Here is a 21,472-nt window from a genome sequence, read left to right on the forward strand (position 1 = left end):
TGCCATAAAAATCCCACAAAAATCCCATTAAAATCCCACAAAAACCCCATAAAAATCCCATTAAAATCCCATAAAAGCCCCACAAAAATCCCACAAAAATGCCCCAAAATCTTCCCAAATGTCGCCAGTGTCACCAAATGTCCCCAAAAAGTCCCCAAATGTCCCTAAATGTCCCCAAAATGTCCCCAAATGTCCCTAAAATGTTCCCAAAATGTCTCCAAATGTCCCCTAAATGTCCCCAAATGTCCCTAAAATGTCCCCAAATGTCCCCAAAATGTCCCCAAATGTCCCCTAAATGTCCCCAAATGTCCCCAAATGTCCCCTAAATGTCCCCAAAATGTCCCCAAATGTCCCCAAATGTCCCCTAAATGTCCCCAAAATGTCCCCAAATGTCCCCAAGTCCCCAAGCCCGCGATGTGCCGCTCTGCCTGCAGGAGGCGCTGCAGAGCATCGCCACCGACCCGGGGCTGTACCAGATGCTGCCGCGCTTCAGCACCTTCATCTCCGAGGGGGTGAGGGACCCCAAATCCCCGCAATTCACCCCAAAATCCTGCCCCGAATCCACGGGATTCACCCCAAAATCCTGCCCCCAAATCCCCGCAATTCACCCCAAAATCCTGCCCCCAAATCCCCGCAATTCACCCCAAAATCCTGCCCCCAAATCCCCGCAATTCACCCCAAAATCCTGCCCGCAATTCACCCCAAAATCCTGCCCCGAATCCCCGCAATTCACCCCAAAATCCTGCCCGCAATTCACCCCAAAATCCTGCCCCGAATCCCCGGAATTCACCCCAAAATCCTGCCTGAAATCCCCGGAATTCACCCCAAAATCCTGCCCTCAAATCCACGGAACTCACCTCAAAATTCTGCCCTGAAACCCTGGGAAAGTCCGCAGAACCCTGGGGATGTCCCCAATGTCCCCTCTGTCCCCCTGTCCCTCTGTCCCCTCTGTCCTCTCTGTCCCTCTGTCCCCATGTCCCCATGTCCCCTCTGTCCTCTCTGTCCCTCTGTCCCCTCTGTCCCCATGTCCCCATGTCCCCTCTGTCCTCTCTGTCCCTCTGTCCCCTCTGTCCCCATGTCCCCATGTCCCCATGTCCCGCTGTCCCTCTGTCCCCATGTCCCCATGTCCCCCTGTCCCTCTGTCCCCATGTCCCCATGTCCCCATGTCCCCGTGTCCCCTCTGTTCCTCTGTCCCTCTGTCCCCTCTATCCCTCTGTCCCCATGTCCCCATGTCCCTCTGTCCCCATGTCCCCATGTCCCCTCTGTCCTCTCTGTCCCTCTGTCCCTCTGTCCCCCTGTCCCTCTGTCCCCATGTCCCTCTGTCCCTCTGTCCTCTCTGTCCCCCTGTCCCTCTGTCCCCTCTGTCCCCCTGTCCCTCTGTCCCCTCTGTCCCCATGTCCCCATGTCCCCATGTCCCCTCTGTCCTCTCTGTCCCTCTGTCCCTCTGTCCCCCTGTCCCTCTGTCCCCATGTCCCTCTGTCCCTCTGTCCTCTCTGTCCCTCTGTCCTCTCTGTCCCCCTGTCCCTCTGTCCCCTCTGTCCCCATGTCCCCATGTCCCCTCTGTCCTCTCTGTCCCCCTGTCCCTCTGTCCCCATGTCCCCATGTCCTCTCTGTCCCCTCTGTCCCCTCTATCCCTCTGTCCCCTCTGTCCCCATGTCCCCATGTCCCCATGTCCCTCTGTCCCCACGTCCCTCTGTCCCCATGTCCCCATGTCCCTCTGTCCCCATGTCCCCCTGTCCCCATGTTCCTCTGTCCCCATGTCCCCATGTCCCCATGTCCCCATGTCCCTCTGTCCCCATGTCCCCCTGTCCCCATGTCCCCATGTCCCTCTGTCCCCATGTCCCCCTGTCCCCATGTTCCTCTGTCCCCATGTCCCCATGTCCCCATGTCCCCATGTCCCCCTGTCCCCATGTCCCCATGTCCCTCTGTCCCCATGTCCCCCTGTCCCCATGTTCCTCTGTCCCCATGTCCCCATGTCCCCATGTCCCCATGTCCCCATGTCCCCATGTCCCTCTGTCCCCACGTCCCCATGTCCCCATGTCCCTCTGTCCCCATGTCCCCCTGTCCCCATGTTCCTCTGTCCCCATGTCCCCATGTCCCCATGTCCCCATGTCCCTCTGTCCCCATGTCCCCCTGTCCCCATGTCCCCATGTCCCTCTGTCCCCATGTCCCCCTGTCCCCATGTTCCTCTGTCCCCACGTCCCCATGTCCCCATGTCCCTCTGTCCCCATGTCCCCCTGTCCCCATGTTCCTCTGTCCCCATGTCCCCATGTCCCCATGTCCCCATGTCCCTCTGTCCCCATGTCCCCCTGTCCCCATGTCCCCATGTCCCTCTGTCCCCATGTCCCTCTGTCCCCATGTCCCTCTGTCCCCATGTCCCCATGATGTCCCCATGATGTCCCCATGATGTCCCCATGTCCCCATGTCCCCATGTCCCCATGTCCCCATGATGTCCCCATGTCCCCATGTCCGGTGACGTCCCCGCTGTCCCAGGTGCGGGTGAACGTGGTGCAGAACAACCTGGCTCTGCTCATCTACCTGATGCGGATGGTGAAGGCCCTGATGGACAACCCCACGCTGTACCTGGAGAAATACGTGAGTGACGTCACCCGTGTCACCTGTGTCACCTCCCCATGTCACCCATGTCACCTCTGTCACCTGTGTCACCTCCTGTCACTGCCCAAAACCTCCCTGTGCCACCTCCTGTCCTCACCTGTCCCTGATGGACAACCCCACATTGTACCTGGAGAAATACGTGAGTGACGTCACCTCTGTCACCTGTGTCACCTCCCCGTGTCACCCGTGTCACCTGTGTGTCACCCGTGTCACCTGTGTCACCTCCCCGTGTCACCCGTGTCACCTCTGTCACCTGTGTCACCTCCTGTCACTGCCCGAAACCTCCCTGTGCCACCTCCTGTCCTCACCTGTCCCTGATGGACAACCCCACCCTGTACCTGGAGAAATACGTGAGTGACGTCACCCGTGTCACCTGTGTCACCTCCCCATGTCACCCGTGTCACCTGTGTGTCACCTGTGTCACCTCCTGTGTCACCTCTGTCACCTCCTGTCCCTGATGGACAACCCCACCCTGTACCTGGAGAAATACGTGAGTGACGTCACCCGTGTCACCCGTGTGTCACCTGTGTCACGTCCTGTGTCACCCGTGTCACCCGTGTGTCACCTGTGTCACCTCCTGTGTCACCTGTGTCACCTCCTGTGTCACCTGTGTCACCTGTGTCACCTCGGTGCCACCTGTGTCCCACCACGTGTCCCAGTGTGTCCCCAAAGTGTCCCCAAGTGCCCAAACCTGTCCCAAGCCTGTCCCAAACATCTCCCCGATGTCCCCAAGGGTCCCAAATGTGTCCCAAATGTCCCCAAACCTGTCCCCAGGTGTCCCCAACCTGCTCCAAACCTGTCCCCAAACATCTCCCCGATGTCCCCACCGTGTCCCCGCGTGTCCCAAACCTGTCCCCAGCTGTCCCCAAAGGTCCCAGATGTCTCCAAAGTGTCCCCAAGTGCCCCAAGCCTGTCCCAAACATCTCCCCAATGTCCCCAAAGTGTCCCCAAAGGTCCCAAATATGTCCCAAATGTCCCCAAAGTGTCCCCAGCTGTCCCAAACCTGTCCCCAAAGGTCCCAAGTGTCCCCAAAGTGTCCCTGCGTGTCCCCACCGTGTCCCAAACCCATCTCCACGTGTCCCAAACCTGTCCCCAGCTGTCCCAAACCTGTCCCCAAATGTCCCCAAAGGTCCCAGATGTCCCCAAAGTGTCCCCAAGGGTCCCAAACCTGTCTCAAACCCGTCCCAAACATCTCCCCAATGTCACACCGTGTCCCCACCGTGTCCCCACTGTGTCCCCACGTGTCTCAAACCCATCTCCACGTGTCCCAAACTTGGCCCCAGGTGTCCTCAAGTGCCCCAAACCTGTCCCAGACCTGTCCCCAAATGTCCCCAAAGGTCCCAGATGTCTCCAAAGTGTCCTCAAGGGTCCCAAACCTGTCCCAAACCTGTCCCCAAAGGTCCCAGATGTCTCCAAAGTGTCCTCAAGTGCCCCAAACCTGTCCCAAACCTGTCCCCAAATGTCCCCAAAGGTCCCAGATGTCTCCAAAGTGTCCTCAAGTGCCCCAAACCTGTCCCAAACCTGTCCCCAAATGTCCCCAAAGGTCCCAGATGTCTCCAAAGTGTCCTCAAGTGCCCCAAACCTGTCCCAGACCTGTCCCCAAATGTCCCCAAAGGTCCCAGATGTCTCCAAAGTGTCCTCAAGGGTCCCAAACCTGTCCCAAACCTGTCCCCAAAGGTCCCAGATGTCTCCAAAGTGTCCTCAAGTGCCCAAACCTGTCCCAAACCTGTCCCCAAATGTCCCCAAAGGTCCCAGATGTCTCCAAAGTGTCCTCAAGGGTCCCAAACCTGTCCCCAAAGGTCCCAGATGTCTCCAAAGTGTCCTCAAGTGCCCAAACCTGTCCCAGACCTGTCCCCAAATGTCCCCAAAGGTCCCAGATGTCTCCAAAGTGTCCTCAAGGGTCCCAAACCTGTCCCAAACCTGTCCCCAAAGGTCCCAGATGTCTCCAAAGTGTCCTCAAGTGCCCCAAACCTGTCCCAAACCTGTCCCCAAATGTCCCCAAAGGTCCCAGATGTCTCCAAAGTGTCCTCAAGGGTCCCAAACCTGTCCCCAAAGGTCCCAGATGTCTCCAAAGTGTCCTCAAGTGCCCAAACCTGTCCCAAACCTGTCCCCAAATGTCCCCAAAGGTCCCAGATGTCTCCAAAGTGTCCTCAAGTGCCCCAAACGTGTCCCAAACATCTCCTCGATGTCCACAAAGGTCCCAAACATGTCCCCAAATGCTCCCAAACCTGCCCCAAACATCTCCCCAATGTCCCCAAGGTGTCCCCACCATGTCCCCACCGTGTCCCCGCGTGTCCCAAACCTGTCCCCAAAGGTCCCAGATGTCTCCAAAGTGTCCCCAAGGGTCCCAAACCTGTCCCAAACATCTCCTCGATGTCCACAAAGGTCCCGAACATGTCCCCAAATGTCCCCAAACCTGCCCCAAACCCGTCCCAAACATCTCCCCGCGTGTCCCCGCGTGTCCCCACGTGTCCCCACGTGTCCCCACGTGTCCCCGTGTCCCAGCTGCACGAGCTGATCCCGGCGGTGATGACGTGCATCGTCAGCCGCCAGCTCTGCCTGCGCCCGGACGTGGACAACCACTGGGCCCTGCGGGACTTCGCCGCGCGCCTGGTGGCCCAGGTGTGCAAGAACTTCAGCACCACCACCAACAACATCCAGTCCCGCATCACCAAAACCTTCACCAAGGTGGGATTTATGGGATTTGTGGGATTTTATGGGGTTGGGAATGGGATTTATGGGATTTATGGGGTCAGGATCAGGGTTTTGGGGTGTATGGCCCTGATGGGCCCAGGTGTGCGAGAACTTCAGCACCACCACCAGCAACATCCAGTGCCCATCACCAAAACCTTCACCAAGGTGGGATTTGTGGGATTTGTGGGATTTTATGGGGTTGGGAATGGGATTTATGGGATTTTTGGGGTCAGGATTTGGGTTTTGGGGTGTATGGCCCTGATGGGCCCAGGTGTGCGAGAACTTCAGCACCACCACCAACAACATCCAGTGCTCGTCACCAAAACCTTCACCAAGGTGGGATTTGTGGGATTTGTGGGATTTTATGGGGTTGGGAATGGGATTTATGGGATTTTTGGGGTCAGGATTTGGGTTTTGGGGTGTATGGCCCTGATGGGCCCAGGTGTGCGAGAACTTCAGCACCACCACCAACAACATCCAATCCCGCATCACCAAAACCTTCACCAAGGTGGGATTTATGGGATTTGTGGGATTTTATGGGGTTGGGAATGGGATTTATGGGATTTTTGGGGTCAGGAACGGGGTTTTGGGGTGTATGGCCCTGATGGGCCCAGGTGTGCGAGAACTTCAGCACCACCACCAACAACATCCAGTGATCGTCACCAAAACCTTCACCGAGGTGGGATTTATGGGATTTGTGGGGTTTTATGGGGTTTTTATGGGATTGGGAATGGGATTTATGGGATTTATGGGGTCAGGAACGGGGTTTTGGGGTGTATGGCCCTGATGGGCCCAGGTGTGCAAGAACTTCAGCACCACCACCACCAACATCCAGTGCTCGTCACCAAAACCTTCACCAAGGTGGGATTTGTGGGATTTGTGGGATTTTATGGGGTTGGGAATGGGATTTATGGGATTTTTGGGGTCAGGATTTGGGTTTTGGGGTGTATGGCCCTGATGGGCCCAGGTGTGCGAGAACTTCAGCACCACCACCACCAACATCCAGTGCCCATCACCAAAACCTTCACCAAGGTGGGATTTATGGGATTTGTGGGATTTTATGGGATTTATGGGGTTGGGAATTGGATTTGGGGTCTGGAATGGGGATTTGGGGTCGGGATTTGGGGGTTTGGGGTCAGGATCCGGGATTTGGGGTTTGGGGTTTTGGGGTCGGGACTCAGGGTCAGGATTTGGGTTTTGGGGTCAGGATTTGGGATTTAGGGACAGGATCCGGGATTCAGGGCCGGGATTTGGGGTTTGGGGTTTTGGGGTCGGGACTCAGGGTCGGGATTCGGGATTTGGGGTCAGGATTTGGGATTTGGGGTCGGGATTTGGGTTTTGGGGTCAGGATCCAGGATTCAGGGCCGGGATTTGGGGTTTGGGGTTTTGGGGTCGGGACTCAGGGTCAGGATTTGGATTTGGGGTCGGGATTTGGGATTTGGGGTCGGGATTTGGGTTTTGGGGTCGGGATTTGGGATTTAGGGTCAGGATTTGGGTTTTGGGGTCGGGATTTGGGATTTGGGGTCAGGATTCGGGATTTAGGGTCAGGATTTGGGATTTGGGGTCAGGATTCGGGATTTAGGGTCAGGATTTGGGATTTGGGGTCAAGATTCGGGGTTTGGGGTCAGGATTCGGGATTTGGGGTCAGATTTGGGGTCGGGACTCAGGCCCGGGCTGTGTCCCCAGAGCTGGGTGGATGACAAGACGCCCTGGACCACGCGCTACGGATCCATCGCGGGGCTGGCCGAGCTGGGCCACGACGTGAGTGACACCGGGGACACCTGGGACACCTTGGGGACAGCTTGGGGACACTGGGGGACAGCTGGGGACACCTGGGACACACCTGGGGACAGCTTGGGGACACTGGGGGACAGCTGGGGACAGCTGGGGACACCTGGGACACCTTGGGGACAGCTGGGGACAGCTGGGGACACCTGGGGACAGCTGGGGACACCCTGGGGACACCTGGGGACAGCTGGGGACACCCTGGGGACAGCTGGGGACACCTGGGGATAGCTGGGGACACCTGGGGACACCTGGGGACAGCTGGGGACACCCTGGGGACACCTGGGGACAGCTGGGGACACCCTGGGGACAGCTGGGGACAGCTGGGACACACCTGGGGACAGCTGGGGACACCTGGGGACACCCTGGGGACACCTGGGGACATCTGGGGACAGCTGGGACACACCTGGGGACAGCTTGTGGACAGCTGGGGACAGCTGGGACACCTTGGGGACACCAGGGGACAGCTAGGGACACCTGGGGACACCTGGGGACAGCCTGGGGACAGCTGGGACACACCTGGGGACAGCTTGGGGACAGCTGGGGACAGCCTGGGGACAGCTGGGACACACCTGGGGACACCTGGGGACACCCTGGGGACAGCTGGGGACACCTTGGGGACACTGGGGAACAGCTGGGACATCTGGGGACACCCTGGGGACAGCTTGGGGACAGCTGGGGGACACACCTGGGGACATCTTGGGGCACCTCCAGGCACCTCCTGTGACACCTTAGTGTCACTGCCAAGTCCTTCCTGTCACCTGTGTCACCCGTGTCACCTGTGTCATGTCCCTAATGTCCCCAATCCCCCCAATGTCCCCAGTGTCCCCAATGTCCCCGTTGATGTCCCCACTGTCCCCAATGTCCCCAATGTCCCCAATGTCCCCAATCCCCCCCAACGTCCCCGATGTCCCCAATGTCCCCAATGTCCCTTGGCTGTCCCCGATGTCCCCACTGTCCCCGCTGTCCCCAGGTGATCAAGACCCTGATCCTGCCGCGGCTGCCGGCCGAGGGCGAGCGCGTGCGGAACATTCTGGAAGGGCCGGTGGTGAGCACCATCGACCGCATCGGCGCCGACCACGTCCAGAGCCTGCTGCTGGTGAGCCACGGGGACACTGGGGACACCCTGGGGACATTGGGGACATTGGGGACACCCTGGGGACATTGGGGGGTTTGGGGACATTGGGGGGATTTGGGACATCGGGGACACCCTGGGGACATTGGGGACATTGGGGACACTGCAGGGACATTGGGGGGTTTGGGGACATTGGGGGGATTTGGGACATCAGGGACACCCTGGGGATACTGGGGACATTGGGGGGATTGGAGGGATTGGAGACACTGGGGACACTGGGGGGATTTGGGATATTGGGGGGACACTGGGGACACCTTGGGGACATTTGGGACACCCTGGGGACACTGGGGACATTGGGGGGACATTGGGGACACGGGGTTGGCACCATCGACCGCATTGGCACCGACCACGTGCAGAGCCTGCTGCTGGTGAGGCATGGGGACGCTGGGGACATTGGGGACACCCTGGGGACACTGGGGACATTGAGGACATGGGGGACAGTGTCCCGAATCACCCCAATGTCCCCAGTGATGTCCCCAATGTCACTTTGATGTCCCCAATGTCCCCACAGCAGCACTGTGCCTCAGTGCTGGCCCTGCTGGGGCTGTACCCAGTGATGTCCCCAATGTCCCCAATGTCCCTTTGATGTCCCCAATGATGTCCCCAATGTCCCAAATGATGTCCCCAATGTCACTTTGATGTCCCCAATGTCCCCACAGCAGCACTGTGCCTCAGTGCTGGCCCTGCTGGGGCTGTACCCAGTGATGTCCCCAATGTCCCCAATGTCCCTTTGATGTCCCCAATGATGTCCCCAATGTCCCAAATGATGTCCCCAGTGTCACTTTGATGTCCCCAATGTCCCCACAGCAGCACTGTGCCCCCATGCTGGCCCTGCTGGGGCTGTCCCCAATGATGTCCCCAATGTCCCCAGTGTCACTTTGATGTCCCCAATGTCCCCAATGTCCCCAATGTCCCCACAGCAGCACTGTGCCCCCGTGCTGGCCCTGCTGGGGCTGTCCCAAATGATGTTCCCAATGTCCCCAATGTCCCTTTGATGTCCCCCATGATGTCCCCAATGTCCCAAATGACGTCCCCAATGTCCCCAATGTCCCTTTGATGTCCCCAATGTCCCCGCAGAAGCACTGTGCCCCCATGCTGGCCCTGCTGGGGCTGTCCCCAGTGATGTCCCCAATGATGTCCCCAATGTCACTTTGATGTCCCCAATGTCCCCAATGTCCCTTTGATGTCCCCAATGTCCCCGCAGAAGCACTGTGCCCCCATGCTGGCCCTGCTGGGGCTGTCCCCAGTGATGTCCCCAATGATGTCCCCAATGTCACTTTGATGTCCCCAATGTCCCCAATGTCCCTTTGATGTCCCCAATGTCCCCGCAGAAGCACTGTGCCCCCATGCTGGCCCTGCTGGGGCTGTCCCCAGTGATGTCCCCAATGTCACTTTGATGTCCCCAATGTCACTTTGATGTCCCCAATGTCCCCGCAGAAGCACTGTGCCCCCGTGCTGGCCCTGCTGGGGCTGTCCCCAGTGATGTCCCCAATGTCCCCAATGTCACTTTGATGTCCCCAATGTCCCTTTGATGTCCCCAATGTCCCCGCAGAAGCACTGTGCCCCCGTGCTGGCCCTGCTGGGACTGTCCCCAGTGATGTCCCCAATGTCCCCAGTGTCACTTTGATGTCCCCAATGTCCCCAATGTCACTTTGATGTCCCCAATGTCCCCGCAGAAGCACTGTGCCCCTGTGCTGGCCAAGGCGCGGCCGCCCCCCGACAGCCCCGAGTGCTACCGCGGCGATTTCGGCTACCTGGGCGCGCTGCTCTGCTCCCACGTGGTCAAGGCCAGGGCCCAGGCGGCCCTGCAGGCCCAGCAGGTCAACAGGACCACGCTGACCATCACCCAGGTGACACTGGGGACATTGGGGGGGTTGGGGACATCGGGGGGGTTGGGGACACCGCAGGCACAGGTGGCTCTGCAGGCCCAGCAGGTGACCAGGACACGCTGACCATCACCCAGGTGACATCTGGGGACATCGAGGGGGTTGGGGACATCGGTGGGGTTGGGGACATCGGGGGGATTGGGGACACTGGGACAATGGGGACACCGCGGGCACAGGTGGCTCTGCAGGCCCAGCAGGTGACCAGGACACACTGACCATCACCCAGGTGACATCTGGGGACACTTGGGGACATTGGGGGGGTTGGAGACATTGGGAGGGTTGGGGACATCGGGGGCTTGGGGACAATGGGACAATGGGGACACAGCAGGCACAGGTGGCTCTGCACGCCCAGCAGGTCAACAGGACCACGCTGACCATCACCCAGGTGACATTGGGGACACTTGGGGACATCGGGGGGATTGGGACAATGGGGACATTGGGGGGATTGGGGACAGTGGGGACACAGTGGTCACAGGCAGCCCTGCAGGCCCAGCTGGTGACCAGGACCACACTGACCATCTTGCAGGTGACATTTGGGGACACTTGGGGACATTGGGGACATCGGGGGATTGGGGACATCAGGGGTGTGCAGGGGATTGGGGACATTGGGGGACACTGGGGACACAGGTGGCCCTGCAGGCCCAGCAGGTGACCAGGGCCACCAACAACCAGGTGAACTTGGGGACACTGGGGACATCGGGGGGACATGGCGGCTGGGGGTGGCACACTGGGGACACTGCAGGGGGTGGCACATTGGGGACATGGAGGGAGGGGACACCAAAGGGCTTTGCAGCCACCCGGGGGGTCAGGGTGGCCCTGGGGACAGTTGGGGACACGTGGGAACACGGTGTCAGGGGACACGTGGCCACCCTGGAGGGTCCCTGGTCCCCACGTGTCCCCTCTCGGGATTTGTGTCCCCAAGGTGTCCACCCTGTCACCGTGTCCCCCTGTGTCCTGTGTCCCCCAATGTCCCCAGTCCCCCCAAATGTCCCCAATGTCCTGAATTTCCCTAAATCCCTGCAATGTCCCCAATGACCCCAGTGTCCCCAATCCCACAGTGTCCCCAATGTCCCAAATGTCCCCGCTGTCCCCAACTCCTTCAATGCCCCAAATCCCCCCGATGTCCCCCATGTCCCCCCAATGTCCCCAAGCCCCCCAATGTCCCCCATGTCCCTCGCTGTCCCCCTGACGGTGTCCCTCGTCCCCCCAGCTGTGCCCCACGCTGATGCTGTCCCTTGTCCCCAATGTCCCCAATGTCCCCAATGTCCCCAATCCCCCAATGCCCCCACTGTCCTCCATGTCCCCAATGTCCCCAATCCCCCCAATGTCCCCCAATCCCCCCAGTGTCCCCAATGTCCCCAATGTCCCCGATGTCCCCACTGTCCTCAGTGTCCCCAATGTCCCCAATCCCCCAATCCCCCCAATGTCCCCAATGTCCCCAATCCCCCAATGTCCCCAATGTCCCCAATGTCCCCAATCCCCCAATGTCCCCAATGTCCCCAGTGTCCCCCAATGTCCCCAATGTCCCCAATGTCCCCGATGTCCCCGATGTCCCCACTGTCCTCAGTGTCCCCAATCCCCCAATCCCCCCAATGTCCCCAATGTCCCCAATCCCCCAATCCCCCCAATGTCCCCAATCCCCCAATGTCCCCAATGTCCCCAATGTCCCCAATCCCCCCAGTGTCCCCAGTGTCCCCAATGTCCCCAATGTCCCCCAATGTCCCCAATGTCCCCAATGTCCCCAGTGTCCCCAATCCCCCCAACCCCCCCAGTGTCCCCAATGTCCCCAATGTCCCCTCAGTGTCCCCAATGTCCCCAATCCCCCCAATCCCCCCAACCCCCCCAGTGTCCCCAGTGTCCCCAATGTCCCCAATCCCCCAATCCCCCCAGTGTCCCCAATGTCCCGTGTCCCCAATGTCCCCAATGTCCCCAATCCCCCAATCCCCCAATGTCCCCAATGTCCCCAATGTCCCCTCAGTGTCCCCAATGTCCCCAATCCCCCCAATCCCCCCAATCCCCCCAATCCCCCCAACCCCCCCAATGTCCCCAGTGTCCCCCTGACCGTGTCCCCTGTCCCCCAGCCGCGCCCCACGCTGACGCTGGCGCAGGCCCCGCAGGCGCCGGGGGCGGCCCCGCGCCCGCCCAGCATCATCAAGGTGCCCAGCGCCATCGCCCTGCCCGTGCCCGTGCCCGTGCCCGCGCTGGCCCCCGGCCGCCCCGGGACCCCCACCCAGCCCTCGCCGCCCCCCCCAAAGTTCATCGTCATGTCCTCGGCCAGCAGCGCCAGCCAGCAGGTACGGGGACAGCGGGGACAGCGGGGGGGTTGGGGACACTGGGGGGATTGGGGGGGTTGGGGACATGGAGGACAGTGGGGGGATTGGGGACACTGGGGACAGTGGGCACTGAGGACACTGGGGGGATTGGGGACATTGGGACACTGGGGACAGTGGGGACACTGGTGGCATTGGGGGCATTGGGGACATTGGGGACATTAGGGGGGATTGGGGACACTGGGGACACTGGGGACACTGGGCACTGAGGACACTGGGGGGATTGGGGACATTGGGGGGATTGGGGGGGTTGGGGACATTGGGGGGATTGGGGGATTGGGGACATTGGAGACATTAGGGGGGATTGGGGACACTGGTGGCATTGGGGGGATTGGGGACATTGGGGACACTGGTGACACTGGGGACATTGGGGACACTGGGGACATCCAGGACACTGGGGACATTGGGGGGTTGGGGACACTGGGGACATTGGGGGGGTTGGGGACAGCAGGGACACTGGGGGGGCAGCGGTGACAGCGTGGGGGCGTTGGGGACATTGGGGGGGCTGGGGGACACTGAGAGGACACTGGGGACACCAAGGGGACAGCAGGGACATCCAGGGGACAGTGGGGACACTGCAGGGCGGTTGGAGAAATTTGGGACACTGGAGGGGTTGGGGACATTGGGGACATTGAGAGGACAAGGGAAAGGGACATTGGGGACACTGGAGGGGACAGAGGACAAGGGGTGGGGGGGCACTGGGGACAACAGTGGCACATGGGGACATCGGGGGGTGGCAGGGAAGGGGACAAGGAGAGGACGGGGGGGACACTGGGGACATTGTTGGGGAGGGGACAACAAAGGGACATTTTGGGTCCGGGCGGTGGCACCGATGTCACCTCCCCGCTGTCCCCAGGTGATCACGCTGAGCACGTCGCCCGCCCCCACGGCCACCTCCCCTGTCACCACCACTGTCCCCAGCGTGCAGCCACTGGTCAAACTGGTGTCCCCCGGTGTCCCCGGTGCCACCACCGCCGCCACCACCGCCACGGCCGGTGTCCCCGGCGTCCCCGGCGTCCCCGGCGCGGTGCAGAAATACATCGTGGTGTCCCTGCCGCCCGCCGCGGGGGACGGCAAGGGTGGCACTGCCACCACCGCCACCCCCCCGCCCGCCCCCGCCCCGCAGCTGTCCCCAAGTGCCACCGCCGCCACCGCCGGCGGGTCCCCGGTGGCCGCGGCCAGGGCGGAGGCTGGGGACAGTCCCCAAGGGGCCACCGCTGTCCCCTCGGGAAAGGCCAACGGGACCCCCGGGGTGGCGGCACAGGAGCCGCCGGCCGGGCAGTGACGGCCCCGAGTGGCGCCCAGAGTGTCACCAGTGTCACCAAAGTGTCACCAGTGTCACCAGAGGGACACCAGAGGGGCCACGGTGTCCCCAAATGTCCCCAAAGTGTCACCAGAGGGGCCACAGTGTCCCCAAAGTGTCACCAGAGGGACCCCGGTGTCCCCAAGTGTCCCCAAAGTGTCACCAGAGGGACACCAGAGGGACCTCAGTGTCCCCAGATGTCCCCAAAGTGTCACCAGAGGGGCCCAGGTGTCCCCAGATGTCCCCAAAGTGTCACCAGAGGGGCTGAGGTGTCCCCAAATGTCCCCAAAGTGTCACCAGAGGGACCCCAGTGTCCCCAAATGTCCCCAAAGTGTCACCAGAGGGACCCCAGTGTCCCCAGATGTCCCCAGAGTGTCACCAGAGGGTCACCAGAGGGGCCCAGGTGTCCCCAGATGTCCCCAAAGTGTCCCCAGAGTGACCCCAGTGTCCCCAAATGTCCCCAAAGTGTCACCAGAGGGGCCCGGTGTCCCCAAATGTCCCCAAAGTGTCACCAGAGGGGCCCAAAGTGTCCCAAATTTGTCCCCGGAGGGGCCCTAGTGTCTCCAAAGTGTCACCAGAGGGGCCCCAAAGGGACCAAAGTGTCCCCAGAGGGGCCCCGGTGTCCCCAGATGTCCCCAAAGTGTCCCCAGAGGGGCCCCGGTGTCCCCAGATGTCCCCAAAGTGTCCTGGGACCTCTCTGTGGGGACATTTGGTGGCCTGAGGGTCCCCAAAATGTCCCCAGAGTGTCCCCAAAGTGTCCCTGGTTCCCCCCGGGGAGGACAGGGGGGTCTGGGTGTCCCCAAAATGTCCCCGCGGTGTCCCCTGGGGTCCCCCCCGCGGGGCTGTGTGGAACTCAATAAACTCCCAGTTCATCCCAGTCCGTCCCAGTTTGTCCCAATGTCCCCAAAGTGTCCCCAAAGTGTCCCCAAGGGTCCCGGGGCGGGGGGAGGAGCAGCCAATGGGAGGGGGGGCGGTGGCGGTGACGTCACGGGGGGGGACAGGGACAGGGCCACCCCCCCCGGTGTCCCCTGGGTCATTCCCCTGCAGGGACAAGGTACAGACACCAGTACAGACCAGTATAAACCAGTACAGACCAGTACGGACTCCAGTACCCCCAGTCCCCCCCAGTATAAACCAGTAAACCCAAATCTACTTCTTAACCCTTCCCAGTCCCTCCCAGTCCCTCCCAGTTCCCTCCCAGTTCCCTCCCAGTCCCTCCCAGTCCCTCCCAGTTCCCTCCCAGTTCCCTCCCAGTCCCTCCAGTTCCCTCCCAGTCCCTCCCAGTCCCTCCCAGTTCCCTCCCAGTCCCTCCCAGTTCCCTCCCAGTTCCCTCCCAGTCCCTCCCAGTCCCTCCCAGTTCCCTCCCAGTTCCCTCCCAGTCCCTCCAGTTCCCTCCCAGTCCCTCCCAGTCCCTCCAGTTCCCTCCCAGTCCCTCCCAGTCCCTCCCAGTTCCCCCCAGTTCCTCCCAGTTCCCTCCCAGTCCCTCCCAGTCCCCTCCCAGTTCCCTCCCAGTTCCTCCCAGTCCCTCCCAGTCCCTCCCAGTCCCCTCCCAGTTCCCTCCCAGTTCCTCCCAGTCCCTCCCAGTCCCCTCCCAATCCCCTCCCAGTCCCCTCCCAGTTCCCTCCCAGTTCCTCCCAGTCCCTCCCAGTCCCCTCCCAATCCCCTCCCAGTTCCCTCCCAGTTCCTCCCAGTCCCTCCCAGTCCCTCCCAGTTCCCTCCCAGTCCCTCCCAGTCCCTCCCAGTCTCTCCCAGTCCCCTCCCAGTTCCCTCCCAGTCCCTCCCAGTTCCCTTCCAGTTCCCCCCAGTCCCTCCCAGTTCCGTCCCAGTCCCTCCCAGTCCCTCCCAGTTCCCTCCCAGTCCCTCCCAGTCCCTCCCAGTTCCCCCCAGTTCCCTCCCAGTCCCTCCCAGTCCCTCCCAGTCCCTCCCAGTCCCTCCCAGTCCCTCCCAGTTCCCTCCCAGTCCCTCCCAGCTCCCCTCAGTTCCCTCCCAGTCCCTCCCAGTCCCTCCCAGTCCCTCCCAGTTCCCCCCGCGGTCACTGTCCCCAGGCCCGGGTTATAAACCCCGCGGTGACACCGGTGGGGGGGGTTGTGCCCGGCCATGGCTGTGTCCCCTCGCCCCGGGGTGGCCCTGGTGGTGACCCTGGTGGCCCTGGTGGCCCTGGTGGCCCTGCTGGTGGCCCTGCTGGTGGCCCTGGTGGCCGCCCCGGCACAGGGGTGGCCCCGGGCCGCGGCCACGGCGACGCTGTCGGTGGAGAACGGGGGACACTGGGGACACTGGGGGGACCCCGAGTTCTGCCCCGGGAAGAGCTTCGCGAGTGGCCTCCAGCTCAAGGTGGGGACATTGGGGACATTTGGGGACATCGCGGGGACTGGAGGGATTTGGGGACATTTGGGGGGGTTGAGGACAGTGGGGACACTGGGGACATTGGGGACATTTGGGGGGATTGGGGGTTGGGGACATTGGGGAACATTGGGGACATTTGGGACATTGGGGGGTTGGGGACATTGGGGACATCTGGGGACATCGGGGGGGACTGGAGGGATTTGGGGACATTGGGGAGGTTGAGGACAGTGGGGACACTGTGGGGACCCCGAGTTCTGCCCCAGGAGGAACTTTGCAAGTGGCCTCCAGGTCAAGGTGGGACATTTGGGGACATCGGGGGACATTTGGTGGGTTGGGGACATCGGGGGTGACATGTGGGGCCATGGAGGGGACAATAGAGTGGGGGACAAATGGGGGACATGGGGGGGACAGTGAGGTGACAAGGGGGGACACACGGGACAAAGAAGGGACAAGGTGGGGACAATGGAGGTGACAAGGGGGGGACATGGGGGAACATGTGGGTGACAGGGATTTGGGGACATGGGTGACAGGAATTTGGGGACACGGGTGACAGGAATGTGGGGACATGGGGGTGACAGGAATTTGGGGACACGGGTGACAGGAATTTGGGGACACGGGTGACAGGAATGTGGGGACACGGGTGACAGGAATTTGGGGACACGGGTGACAGGAATTTGGGGACACGGGTGACAGGAATGTGGGGACACGGGTGACGGGAATTTGGGGACACGGGTGACAGGAATTTGGGGACACAGGTGACAGGAATGTGGGGACACAGGTGACAGGAATGTGGGGACACGGGTGACAGGAATTTGGGGACACCGGTGACAGGAATGTGGGGACACGGGGGTGACAGGAATTTGGGGACGGGTGACAGGAATTTGGGGTCACAGGTGACAGGAATTTGGGGACGGGTGACAGGAATTTGGGGTCACGGGTGACAGGAATTTGGGGACACGGGTGACAGGAATTTGGGGACACCAGTGACAGGAATTTGGGGACATGGGGGTGACAGGAATTTGGGGACACGGGTGACAGGAATTTGGGGACGGGTGACAGGAATTTGGGGACACGGGTGACAGGAATGTGGGGACACAGGTGACAGGAATGTGGGGACACGGGTGACAGGAATGTGGGGACACAGGTGACGAATTTGGGGACACGGGTGACGGGAATTTGGGGACACGGGTGACGGGAATTTGGGGTCACGGGGGTGGTGACAGTTTGGGGTCCCGCAGGTGGAGCCCCCCCAGGGGTTTTTCGGTGACGACACGGCGCTGAACGGCGTCCGGCTGCTCTGCGGCGCCGCCGGAGAGATCACGTCCAGCGAGGGGCCGTGAGTGACCCGGGGCCACCAAAACCCGACTGTGGCCACCAAAACCCCACCGTGGCCACCAAAACCCCACCGTGGCCACCACAACCCAACCATGACCACCAAGACTCAACCACGGCCAACACAACCCAGCCACGGCCAACAGAACCCAACCATGGCCAACACAACCCAACCACGGCCACCACAACCCAACCACGGCCAACTCAACCCAACCATGGCCACCAAGACCCTTCCACGGCCACCACAACCCAATTATAAGCAACACAACCTAACCATGACCACCAAGACTCTTCCATGACCACCAGAACCCCTCCATGGCTAACACGACCCAACCATGACCAACAGAACCTTTCCATGACCACCAAGACCCTTCCATGACCACCACAACCCAACCATGGCCACCACAACCCAACCATGGCCAACTCAACCCAACCATGGCCACCACAACCCAACCACGACCACCACAACCCAACCAGGGCCACCCCCAGCCCCAGGGATCTTCTCGGGGGGGTTCCCCCGGCCGGACCGCCCCCCCCCGACCTGGCCGTGTCCCCGCAGGCGCGGCGCCTGGAGCCCGCCGGCGTGGTGTCCCGCCGGGCAGCGCCTGGTCTCCTTCCGGCTGCGCGTGGAGGCGCCGCGCGGCCTCTGGGACGACACGGCCGCCAACGCCGCGGCCGCCCTCTGCTCGGGGGGCTCGGTGCTCCAGGCCCGCGGTGGCCCCCGGGGCTCCTGGGGCAACTGGAGCCTCCCCTGCCCGCCCGGCGCCGGCGTCTGCGGCCTCCGCAGCCGCCTGGAGCCGCCCCGGCGCGGCGGCGACGACACCGGCCTCAACGACCTGCAGCTCTTCTGCTGCGGCTGAGCCGGCGCCGGGGGCGCCTCGGGGAACCTCGGGGCTCCTCGGGGCTCCTCAGGGCTCCTTGGGGCTCCTCAGGGCTCCTTGGGGCACCTTGGGGCTCCTCAGGGCTCTTTGGGGCTCCTCAGGGCTCCTCGGGGCTCCTTGGGGCACCTTGAGGCTCCTCGGGGCTCCTCAGGGCTCCTCGGGGCTCCTCAGGGCTCTTTGGGGCTCCTTGAGGCTCCTCAGGGCTCCTTGGGGCACCTTGGGGCTCCTCAGGGCTCCTTGAGGCTCCTCAGGGCTCCTTGGGGCTCCTCAGGGCTCCTCAGGGCTCCTTAGGGCACCTTGGGGCTCCTCAGGGCTCTTTGGGGCATCTCGGGGCTCCTCAGGGCTCCTTGGGGCTCCTCAGGGCTCCTCAGGGCTCCTTGGGGCACCTTGGGGCTCCTCGGGGCTCCTCAGGGCTCCTTGGGGCACCTTGGGGCTCCTCGGGGCTCCTCAGGGCTCCTTGGGGCTCCTTGAGGCTCCTCGGGGCTCTTTGGGGCATCTTGGGGCTCCTTGGGGCATCTTGGGGCAGCTTTGGTCTCCTTGGGGCATCTCGGGGACCACCCAGGGACCCATTGACCACCCCATGGAGCATCAGGACCTCCATGGACCCCACTGACCACCCCTTGGACCCCCAGGACCTTCACTGGCCCCACTGACCACCCATGGACCCCTCAGTGACCTCACTGACCACCCAGGGACCTCCAGGGTCTTTGTGGACCCTCCTGACCACCCCATGGACCTCCAGGACCTTCACTGACCCCACTGACCACCCCATGGACCCACTGACCACCCAGGGACCCCTCAGTGACCCCACTGACCACCCAGGGACCCCCTGACCACCCAGGGACCTCCAGGGTCTTTGTGGACCCTCCTGACCACCCCATGGACCTCCAGGACCTTCACTGACCCCACTGACCCCTCAGTGACCCCATGGGCGGGGCAATGAACAGCATTGATTGACAGCTCTGGCCACGCCCCTTTTGGCGAGTGGGACTGGGAGGGAACTGGGACAAACTGGGAGGGACTGGGAGGGACTGGGAGGGACTGGGAGGGACTGGGGGGGAACTGGGAGGGGACTGGGAGGGGACTGGGAGGAACTGGGAGGGAACTGGGAGGGACTGGGAGGGAACTGGGGGGAACTGGGAGGGAACTGGGAGGGACTGGGGGGAACTGGGAGGGAACTGGGATGGACTGGGAGGGAACTGGGAGGGGACTGGGAGGGACTGGGATAAACTGGGAGGGACTGGGAGGAACTGGGAGGGAACTGGGATGGGACTGGGAGGAACTGGGATAAACTGGGAGGGAACTGGGAGGGACTGGGAGGGAACTGGGATGGAACTGGGAGGGGACTGGGAGGGACTGGGAGGGAACTGGGACAAACTGGGAGGGACTGAGAGGGACTGGGAGGGACTGGGAGGGAACTGGGAGGGACTGGGAGGGAACTGGGAGGGACTGGGAGGGGACTGGGGGGAACTGGGAGGAACTGGGAGGGACTGGGAGGGACTGGGGGGGAACTGGGAGGGACTGGGAGGGAACTGGGAGGGACTGGGAGGAACTGGGAGGGACTGGGAGGGACTGGGGGGGAACTGGGAGGGGACTGGGAGGAACTGGGAGGGAACTGGGAGGGACTGGGAGGGAACTGGGGGGAACTGGGAGGGAACTGGGAGGAACTGGGAGGGGACTGGGAGGGACTGGGAGGAACTGGGAGGGACTGGGAGGAACTGGGAGGGAACTGGGATGGGACTGGGAGGAACTGGGATAAACTGGGAGGGAACTGGGAGGGACTGGGAGGGAACTGGGATGGAACTGGGATAAACTGGGAGGGAACTGGGAGGGACTGGGAGGGAACTGGGATGGAACTGGGAGGGGACTGGGAGGGAACTGGGGGGGACTGGGAGGGACTGGGGGGAACTGGGAGGGAACTGGGAGGAACTGGGATAAACTGGGAGGGAACTGGGAGGGACTGGGAGGTACTGGGAGGGACTGGGATAAACTGGGAGGGAACTGGGAGGGACTGGGAGGGACTGGGATGGAACTGGCCTTCCCTCCGTTTGGCCACGCCCCCTTCGTCCCATTTATTCATGTGGCCACGCCCACTCATTAACCACGCCCATTATTCCATCCCCTTTTGGTGGCCACGCCCCCTTCCCTTAATTGCTTTCTCCGTTCCGGCCACGCCCATTTTGGCCACGCCCCCTTTGTCTCCGCCCATCCCCTTAACCACGCCCCTTCCCTTAACCACGCCCATTTCGTGGCCACGCCCCCTTTGTCCCCGCTCATTAAAAGCTTCATTTGCATTTGGCCACGCCCATTTTGGCCACGCCCATTTTAAGACCCGCCCACACCGAGCTGGCTCCGCCCACTTGCAGACCTGTGACCCCTGACCCCTGGGTGACCCCTCCATGACCTCCGTGTGCCCCCAAAAGTGTCAAAAAGTCCCCGAATCTCCCCAAAATATCCCCCAATGACGTCATCAGTGTCCCCCAGAGGCCCCGCCCACCATGGCGTCACCCCCGAGTTCCCGCTAGCCCCGCCCACCATGACGTCACAGTCCCCGGTTCCCAGGCCACGCCCACCATGACGTCACAGTCCCCGGTTCCCCGGCCACGCCCACCATGACGTCACTCTCATTTGCATGGCCCCGCCCACCACGACGCCATCCATTTCCTGCTGGCCCCGCCCACCATGACGTCATTGGGTTTGGGGTTTTGGGGGCGCCGATCCCCGTTTTGGGCTCAGATTTCGGGATTTTGGGTTTTTGGGGTCACCGATCTCAATTTTGGGTTCAGTTTTTGGGATTTTGGAGTCATTTATTGGATTTTTGGGTCACCGATCCCGATTTCGGGCTCAGATTTCGGATTTTGGGTTTTTGGGGTCGCCGATCCCAATTTTGGGGTCAGTTTTTGGGATTTTGGAGTTATTTATTGGATTTTGGGTTTCTGGGGTCGCCGATCCCCATTTTGGGCTCAGATTCCGGGATTTTGGGTTTTTTGGGTCGCTGATCCCGATTTCGGGCTCAGATTTCGGGATTTTGGGTTTCTGGGGGCGCCGATCCCGATTTTGGGCTCAGATTTTGGGATTTTGGGTTTTTTGGGTCGCCGATCCCGATTTTGGGCTGAGATTCCGGGATTTTGGGTTTTTGGGTCACCGATCCCCATTTCGGGCTCAGG

General features: G+C 61.7%; 1 protein-coding gene across 2 annotated transcripts in view; it reads left to right on the forward strand.

Annotated features, from left to right (window-relative positions):
• The window catches only part of TAF6 (TATA-box binding protein associated factor 6), a 28,679-nt gene extending 10,380 nt beyond the window's left edge, over nucleotides 1–18,299 (forward strand). Inside the window, exons 7-15 of one of the 2 annotated variants that reach the window (XM_085564340.1) lie at nucleotides 435–512; nucleotides 2,494–2,595; nucleotides 5,122–5,304; nucleotides 6,997–7,071; nucleotides 8,069–8,194; nucleotides 9,907–10,080; nucleotides 12,198–12,410; nucleotides 17,331–17,428; nucleotides 17,984–18,299. In XM_085564340.1, coding sequence (XP_085420466.1) covers nucleotides 435–512; nucleotides 2,494–2,595; nucleotides 5,122–5,304; nucleotides 6,997–7,071; nucleotides 8,069–8,194; nucleotides 9,907–10,080; nucleotides 12,198–12,410; nucleotides 17,331–17,428; nucleotides 17,984–18,284 — 1,350 coding nt within the window. In that variant the 3' untranslated portion in view covers nucleotides 18,285–18,299. Of the gene's footprint in view, nucleotides 1–434; nucleotides 513–2,493; nucleotides 2,596–5,121; nucleotides 5,305–6,996; nucleotides 7,072–8,068; nucleotides 8,195–9,906; nucleotides 10,081–12,197; nucleotides 12,411–13,302; nucleotides 14,010–17,330; nucleotides 17,429–17,983 lie in introns of those variants that run through there. The other variant, XM_085564339.1, reaches the window with a different exon arrangement.
• Nucleotides 18,300–21,472: the final 3,173 nt, after the last annotated feature.

Source organism: Lonchura striata, chromosome 32 (genome assembly GCF_050655825.1).
Source record: "Lonchura striata isolate lonStrDom1 chromosome 32, ASM5065582v1, whole genome shotgun sequence".
NCBI lineage: Eukaryota > Metazoa > Chordata > Aves > Passeriformes > Estrildidae > Lonchura > Lonchura striata.